The sequence below is a fragment of the Merops nubicus genome, unplaced genomic scaffold, assembly GCF_000691845.1.
Source record: "Merops nubicus isolate BGI_N331 unplaced genomic scaffold, ASM69184v1 scaffold24178, whole genome shotgun sequence".
Lineage (NCBI taxonomy): Eukaryota > Metazoa > Chordata > Aves > Coraciiformes > Meropidae > Merops > Merops nubicus.
In genome coordinates, this window is record NW_008626064.1 from 1 (window position 1) to 8941 (window position 8941).

An 8941-nucleotide genomic window follows, 5' to 3' on the forward strand; every position below is an offset into this window, starting at 1 on the left:
CCACGCTAGGCCTGAGGCCAAGGACTGTGGCAGCACAGCAGAGGTTGGCAGGAGGATGGCTGTTGGCCTCCTGCAAAAGAAAAAGGGAAGGTTTGTGGGGAATACCCAAGTACCGTGTGCCTCCCACGGGCACCAGCAGAGCCAAGGAGCTGATACCTCCACTGCTGGCTCCCACAGGGTGCCCCCAGGGAACAGGGGCTCCAGAGGCTGGTCCACTGCCAACCAGCGCCCTGAATGCCGTGGGTGCCCCCCAGCCCCGGGGACAGGGACTGACTGCAGAGTCTCAGAGAACAGGCTGAAGCAGTCACTACAGAAAATAGACTTTATTTTTTTTTCTTTTCCAGTTCATAAGACGGTTCCCATTACACAGACCACACAGGGGCAAAGGCTCTGCAGCACCCGGGGCTCCTCCTGCTCCCGCTGCCACAGGGTCCGTGGCACAGTAAGGGCTGGTGCTTCCTGCTGCTTTCCATGAGCACCAGCACGGCCACCTCCCCAGGGCTCCGGGAGGAGCAGGAAGGAGTGGGTTTAGGTGGTTCTCTTAAAGCCTCCACATGCAGTGAAGCTGGAGGGGAGGCCACCAGCCCCTGGGGGGCCAGGCTGCCATCCAGGCAGGGTAACAGCAGAGCAGAGAGAGAGAAGAAAAATCAATGCTTGGACAGATGCTGTTCCTGCCACACCAGACAGGAAAAGTCTTAAATTCAGCCAGCAGAGGAACAAATACAATAGCCAGGTCAACCTTTATTAAACATAGACAAAGAAATGTACCATCAACCTCCTATTATAAAAGTACTTTACATACATTCAAGGAAACCGTATAAATATCAGTATGAAATGTCACTGGCTGCAAGAGTTCCACACTCGGCTAAAACTCTGCCAAGCATCTTAAAATTCCCTTAAAACATTTTAAAGTAGAGAAACACAAAGCAGAGCCAGGAGCTGCCGGGGCGCTCGGTACCCTGGGTCTGGCACTCGCTGCCAGTGCCTGGGCAGGGTGCAGCCCAGCCCCCTGGGGGCCAGCGTGGCACTCTGGCACAGTGCTCTGGCCACCAGTGAAGCCGAGGGGCTGCGCAGCCATGCTGGAGGGTGGGAGGTTAAGGCACAGGTTTCAGTCCCAAAGTTCAGCCACCTGGAGTATGAAATGTGCTCCGAAGAGGCTGTCACAGGCTGGGACATCTCCCAAGCCTGCTTACAGGAGACCTTTGGATGGGCTGGAGGCCCACAGAGGGATGTTCAGGAGCCAGCACAGACTCTTCTGTGGCCACAAGTCCAGACCTTCTGGTAACGTTTCAGACCCTGGGAGCTGTAGGGCTGCTTCTCAGCACGTCCTGCTGCCTGCTGGATCCACTCCAGCTGACACAGTGACACCACTTCACAGGGAGCCCATTTGACCTGGGCTCTATGGAACCAGCAGCATCAGGGCTGTGGCTCTGCAGCCTCTCTCCCTGCTCTGCACAGGGCCCAGGCTGCTGTGAAACACCAGCACACCCCTCCACGGGCTGCCCCGGCTGAGTGGGCACCCCCAGGAACACCAGAGCTCTCCAGCTTGTGTGGGGGAACACCCCTCTGCAGGCTCCTGCTCCTCAGGCCCTGCTGCCCAGTGCTGCGTGTCTCCAGCTCGCCCCAGGGGCTCTGCTGGGCCAGTGTCAGGGTCAGCCCCTCCCCTGACCACTCCAACTCCCACAGCAGGGACCGGTGCCTCGGGTTTTTCTGATGGGAACAAAGGCCACACGGCTCACAGGGAGCAGCTTCCACAGGGAGCAGCTCCCAGAGCAGAGCTCCTGGGGAATACACAGCCCCAGAGCAACCGCCCGAGCTCAGAGCCGGAGCCCAGCCCCAGCAAGGAGCTGACAGAAAGCAGACAGCTCCTCATTCCTGTGACTGCCTTGGAGAGTCTCCTCTGACTTTATTTTTTTTTTAAAAAAAAGAAAAACTAGAGCTAGGACCATGTGAAACTGAGACCTTTGCATCCAGACCCTTAGCTCTGGGGATCCAAAGCCCTTGCCCTGGGCACCTTCTCCACGGTGGTGACCAGAGCTGGCCCAGCAGATGCTCACAGGGCCCAGCAGGGATGTGCCCAGCCCCGTGGGCACCGCTCCTCAGTAACCAACGCCATGAAAGGAAGGTGGCCAACGCATCACCTGCCTTTGTGGGCACCTCCCTGGGGGACGAGCCTCCCGAGCAGTCCCCACGGGGCTCACTGGGGCGCTGCTGGGCTGCAGAGCAGGGCTGGAGAGCTCTGGGTGCACTGGAGGCGTGTGCTGGGGCACAGCAGACACCCACACTCCCTGCAGGAGGCCCGGGCTCCTGCTGAGCTGGTGCCACGAGGAGGCAGACACCTGAACACAGCCTGCCCTGGCACAGCTCCCTTAGGGCCTCGGGTCCTGCAGGTCACTCACTCCAGCTTCTTCCTCTGAGGTGGCAGCAGAAAAATCAGCGTAACCGCCACTTCCAAGGCCCGTGTGCTCCTGGCTGCCACATCACAGTGTCTCAGAAAATTAAGTCCCTCTTTAACAAGGGGTTTGTTTCTAACTATATAGTTAGGCTAATGCAAAGAAGAATACAAGGAAATCAAATCTGATTCTACTAAAAGGAACTTACTCTCACAACTGGAGTCAGGAAAGCAGAGGTGAACACTCATAACCACACCCTCTTTGTAACACACATGAGCATTTAGTTCTCTGAACCCACTCCTAGTCCAGACATGGCCTCTGTTCACATCTGAGCTCTCTGCAATAGGGTTGTGGTCATTCTGATGTTCACAGGCAGTTCTGATTTCCTTTACAGGGAAAATCTGTGGGATCTATGGTCTGTGTTGTGGGTAGCTGGAATCCAACGATCTCCTGCTTGTTAACAGGGCTTGTGCACACACTGACTAGGAGCCACCAGGACCAACCAACACTTCCCTCTACAAGGAGCCACATATCCCAGAAACATTCCCTTATCCTTCTACTTCCAGTAATCCCATGATGAGGAAATAACACAAAAACATTGTAATAAATTAACTGCTTGGAACAGCCAGGGAAGGAGAGAGGACACATTTCACAGCAATAGAGGTATTTTTGACATTTTCATTAATATTTCCTATTAAAAAAAACCCCATAGCTCTTTTTGGCTTTGCGAAACAAGGGAGGTTCAGCTCTGCCATCAGTATTTTTCTATAAAAATAAGGTTTTGTGTTTACATGGGTTCTACAACTAAGCTGAATAGAAAGGAGAAAGCTCTTACAAATACTTCTGTTGTATCACCCCCTCTGTCTGGAGACTACCTGCTAGAGGAATTCATCTGTCTTCTGTGAGTCTTCTCCAGACAAGCTCTGGCACTGCTGAGTCTAGTGCTTCTTTATAGGACACCTTTGTACTTGGCAGGGCACAGGCTCCTGAGGAAATGACCTGGTGTCACCTTCTACTGTACAGTTTGCATTAGGTGTGTTTTCTTCATCCAGCTGGAAAGTGAGCCCCCAAATGCATGAGATTTCTGCCTCCCCAGTGATGGGCTGCAGTCACACCTTTGCTCCAGCTTCTTACAGGAAGTCTAGCTCAAGGGCTTGGTGAAGGGACACGAGGTCTGCGTGGTTTGTGATCCTCCAGAAGGGCATGTTGTGCTGTAACAGAGAGATGACAAAGTCATGTTCCCTGGAGCTGGGTGGAGGCACTGGAGGTACACCTGCAGGGCTGTGCCACACGGTGGTTCTGAGCACACCACCTTCAGGCACCCACATCCCATCTGCAGCCTGTCTCATTGGCACATGTGCTCACAAGAGACACTGGCACCGACCACCAGCTGCTCTGCCCACTCAGTGCTCAGCTGTGAGCTGCTGCTTCACCCAGGAGAGCCACTGCAGGGCTCCTGGGGAACCTGGGAGGGGACAGCCCTGGCACGTGGCTGACAGCGTGAAGCCTGCTGAGGAGATGCCCTGCTGCTCATCTGTACCCTTCACTGCCTTTCACTAGCAGGCCTGAACAGCCTATTCAAGCCTGTCCAGATCAATCAGTTTGCTCCTTGTTTGCAATCCAGACTAATGGCAGATGCTGTGTATTGATCTCACTGCTGGCAGCCGAGTCCTGACTCCCTCTGTGCTTCTGAAAAATCACATTATCCTGACAGCTGCACACTAGGATCAAAACATGCTATATCAAGATACTGTTTTACAGGGACAATGTTATATGCAACCCTAAACAACAGTAAATCAGAAACTTTAAAAACCCAAGAGGCAGAAAACTCCTCATCTTAACACAGTGAAAGATCTCTTGCATCAAAGGCAAAGTTTCCCCCTAGCTGTCCCAGCCTCAAGAGTTCAGCCCTGGCAAAAGAGGCCGTGCAGAAGACAACTGCTGCAGTAACTGCCCCTGGCACCGACCCTCCTCCCAGCCCTGCAGCACCAGGAGCCCACCTGCTTGGCTGCCACCTCCTCGTCACGCCCGTCGCCAATCACTACGTAGGTGACCTTCTTCCCAAAGCGTGACACGATCCTCTCAAAGCAGCTCTCTTTACCTGCCAAAGGACAATCCCACCACCGTGAGCTTCAGGCAGAGTAACAGAAGCCTGAACAGGTCCCTTCTTCCCAGTACAGAAACACATTCTTGTCTTACTGGGAAGGGGATAACACCCAGTTCAGCTCACGAGGCCAAAAGCCACCACTATTCCATGGCCAGCTGGAGCACAGCAGCCACTGGGGCTGCTCAGCTGCACAACTTGTGTTCCCAGTGTAAAACCCAGCTCAGGCACAGCCACAGCAGGTGCCCCAGTGCCAGGCCCTCAGCACAGCCCCTTACCTATTTTGGTAGCACTATAAATATTTTCGATGGGAAACACCTCGCCCAGTCCATACAGGAGAACTTTGGCAAGAGCTGGCACCAGCTGGGTGGTTGTGATCAGGATGTTCACACAGTTTTTTCTGAAAGAAGAAAAACACTTGTTTACTAAAAGCCTACAGCCAGTGGTGCCGAGGGCTTCTCCAGGCAACTTGCTCAGATTTCCACCGTGCCATGTGCTTTGTGGTCCAGCCTCCAAGAGGTATTTTAGGCCAAGATTCTGATTTGTGGTTTTTGTTTGTTTGCTTTTTGTCTTGAACAGAAGTTCTCTGGCAGAAATGCAATTTTGTGAGCACAGTCTTGTCACGGGGACCTTCCTAACAACAGATGTTGCAGCGGAAAAATCCCAAGGGGTGCTCAGGAGCAGAGTTCCTGCAACTCATTCTTGTTGGTCCCCAGCACTTGTGGCACAGAGCAGTTGTACTGCATATGGACCCTGCTGCCACACAGCCAGAGGGAGTGCTGAGAAAGCAATCTGTGCATTTCCAGTTTCCATACCTGGACTGGATGAGTAGCAGGGACTTTAATGCAGTTTCCAGCCAGGAATCTGTTAGCACTTCTATGTCAGTCCTCAGTCGCTGCAGAGCTTCCCTCTTCTGTGGGCTAAGAAGGCCTGGAAGGCAAGCAACACAAAGCTGCTCAGCAGAGCTGGGAAGCCCAGCAGTGAGAGAGCCATCGCTCAGCTGAGCAGCTGCCTGGTCTGCAACAAACAACATGGTCCTGAAGGCATCTGAAAGCTGAAACTGTCTCGAGGCAGTGAACTTCCAGTGACACAGATGACCCTGACTCTGGGAAGCTGGGTAGATACTTTTCTCTGATTACAATAAAACGTTTCTCAGGATACAGACAACAAAATGCATTTCTCTTGTACAAAGCACTCAGAGCAGTAGGTGTTGCCTGAGGCCACAGAGAGCAGGGGAAGGAACTCCTGCAATCACTCTCTGACTTCCTTATTCCCAAGGATCCACTTTACTCCCTTTTAGATATCTTTTTAAACCCCTCTTTTATTTTATCCTCATGCTTTTTACCCCTTTTAAACATCTTTTCACAACACATCCAGTTTTGAATTAAAAGCAGCCAGAAATGGAGCCCATGCACTCAAACCTGTTCCCACCAGTAATGTAAGAAGAAAGAGCCCCTCGAGTCTGACCCTCCTTCCACACCATTCTCAGCCACGATGTGCACACTCCCCACCTCGCTCCAGCCCTGAGGTGCAGCAGCCCCCCAACAAGGGAGCCATGGAGGGGCCCCTCCTGGGCTGCACTGACAACTGCTTTACTACATGGCTTCAGACAGGTCCTGGAAAACTTTGCATCCAGGTTTCCCACATGCAAAATCTGGAATAATGGTCTGATCCCTACCAGAAAAAAGGTAGTTGCAGCATACTGAAATGCAGAGATACACTGATAGATTTTTAAGGCTGAAAATTATGGTTTTGAACACCTCGTTTTCGGAAAGTGTGTCCATGAAAAAATTTGGTCAAGTTGTTTTTTTGCCTAGGCAAAGGGTTCTCAAACCTGCAACCCACCAGGCTGAGACACCCTGCCAGGAGAGAGCTCCAGCAGCACCCCTTTCCCAGGGATGTCACTGCCAAGATTCAGACTGAACAAAAAATTTATCTACAATATCTGTAGTTTGCATCATTATTATTTTTTTGGCATTGGAAGGGAAGCAAAACTAGGAGATTTAAAGAGATTTTGTGAACAGATAGTAGAGAGGTCACGTCACACCGTGAGCACAACAGCCAAAAGGGTGAGCACAGTATGTCTTGAGAGTGGCAGGATAAAAGACAGACTCTGTGAAGACACGAGTGAAAAGACCTCCTGAGCAGCACGGTGTGCAAGTCATTTAGGCCTGTTCCAAGCAGTGCCAGGCAGCCTTTTGTACAAGCTGAGTCAAGATCTGCTCCTACCTGCAGGGCTGACTGACCATCCCTACCTGCGCGGTGACTGACGGGCTGCACTGGCAGCGTGGTTCTGGGAGATGGACCCTCTTAGATTCAACAGAGACTTGATCCCATTTAGCACTAGAGAATGGCTCTTTTTCATGTCCAAACACTCAGGAAAGCAAAAGCTCTGAGGAAGGACAGGGTCTGGCAGCACAAGTTCTGTTTGGAGCTCAGGTGCTGGCGCAGGGGGACGCTCACCTCCGACGTTGGCTTTGTACTTGTCGTAGATCTCGCGCACGCGGCGGTAGCGGAAGGCCAGCTTCCTCATCCAGTCCACTCCCCCCTGCACGCCCACTGAGGAGCTGTGGTTGCCCGTACTTCCCGAGCCACTGAAGCCATCCGTGGAGAAATTGTAGTTGCTGTTTCAGAAAAGTGGATCTGTTAAGGTGTGCCCCAGCAGCAGAGTCGCGGCAGCTGTTCTGGTGGGGCTGCAGACCTCAGCTCTGACAGCAGCTAGAGAGCACTCTGCACAACCACCTCTGCACCCAGCAGTGGAGATCAGCTTCTATGGGCAACACACTCTGATCTCCAGCTGCACTTGCTGCTGGTTCTGAACCATTGTACTGAAATGCAGATTCAACTCTTCTTCCACACCCTTCACTACAAAACCTTCCTCTGCTCTTTGACTGCTCACTCCTCTGTGACAAAGAGCACCCTTCCCACCAACCCTTCCTCATGCTGCAGTGATAAAACCCAGCACAATTACCTTCCAAACCTAACTTTTGTGTGTTTACAACACAGCTGCAGCTCCACAAGGAGATGAGCTGCTTTACCAGCTCATGACTGCAAGATCCAGGCCCTGCTTCATCACTGTCCCCATATTTCTTTCTCCCTGACAGACAGATGCTGCTCAGACCTTTCCAGAAGCCATTTCAGCCCATCAGTGCAGCACTTACCCTCCTAACAGTGCACACAATCAGCTCACAGAGGGATGCAAACCACAGGGAGACTTTCAAAGGTCAATGTCATGACATTAGTTCTCCATTCATCTCACATCACTGAGCACACAGGCAACATTCAACAGTGGACAATATTACTCACATTATAATTCCAAAAGTCTTAATGTTTTATAGGTCTTCAAAGAAATACCACCCAGCAAACAAATGTCGTTTGCCAAGCCTCATCCCCTACACAGTGCTGACCTCCATCCCTTAACCCCATCTGAGTTTGAAGTCCCCACAAAAATCAGATTATATCAACTGTGCATTTCATGCATTCATCAGTACACCACCTTAAATCTTGCCCGTTGTCATCAGATGCCACATCTTCTATGTGAACCTGGTCACACTCCTATTTAAGAAAAAGATGAAAGTACAGCCACATTGTGGTAATCCAGAAACATATGGAAGTCTGCAGAGTAAAAAACTGTGATACAAGGCAACCCCCTCACATGTCCCAACAGCAGCAGGCCACGCCACGCTGCCCCCACAGACCTGCACGTGGGCTAACAGCACGAGGTTCTACTTGTCAGCACCTCCAGCTCCTTGACAAGACTGGGATTTGAAACAGCAGAAAAGTCTGAAAAAATCATGTTTCTATGACATTTCAAGTTGTCTGCAAAAAAGGAACCTCTTGGCTCACCAACTAGGTTGGACTCAAAGCTCACTTGTCATTTGAAACCCTTTTGCCACTTCACAGAAGCAAACCAAACAAAACCAAAACTACCCCAAACCCACATTATCTGGTCAAGTATTGACATTCCACTTCTCCACCACAGCTGTAAGTTCTGTTACCAGAGAGTCACAGCAGAAATCCTGGAGTGAAACATCAGCGTGGTGGCACTGCCAAGACTCTGGTGCTTAGCAGAGCTGATTTAATCTGGAGATAAACTGCAAATATCTTGAGACAAGAAGTGAATTTTCCTCAAGAATTTTCCACTGCTGCTACTACCCAACACTTACAGCAGTAAGTGCTGTGGATGATAGAATCATAGAGTTGTTAACACTGAAAAAGAGCTCTAAGATCATCAAGTCCAACCATCAACCCAACACCACCATGGCCACTAAATCATGTCCCAAAATACCACATCTACATGTTTTTTGAACCCCTCCAGGGATGGGGACTCCACCACCTCCCTGGGCAGCCTGGGCCAGTGCCTCACCACTCTGCCAGTCAAGAAAATGTTCCTAATATCTGAACAGAAACCTCCCCTGGCACAAACTGAGACCATTTCTTCTTG

At 51.3% G+C, this 8941-nt stretch overlaps 1 protein-coding gene across 2 annotated transcripts in view; it reads right to left on the bottom strand.

The window, feature by feature from the left end:
* Positions 1-3523: 3523 nt before the first annotated feature.
* Positions 3524-8941, bottom strand: part of EYA3 (EYA transcriptional coactivator and phosphatase 3) — a 33517-nt gene continuing 28099 nt past the window's right edge. For both annotated transcript variants that reach the window (XM_008945848.1, XM_008945847.1), the window contains 6 exons: positions 7994-8052; positions 6961-7121; positions 5313-5427; positions 4776-4897; positions 4394-4494; positions 3524-3604 (listed from right to left, as the gene is read on the bottom strand). In XM_008945848.1, coding sequence (XP_008944096.1) covers positions 3524-3604; positions 4394-4494; positions 4776-4897; positions 5313-5427; positions 6961-7121; positions 7994-8052 — 639 coding nt within the window. The remainder of the gene's footprint in view (positions 3605-4393; positions 4495-4775; positions 4898-5312; positions 5428-6960; positions 7122-7993; positions 8053-8941) is intronic.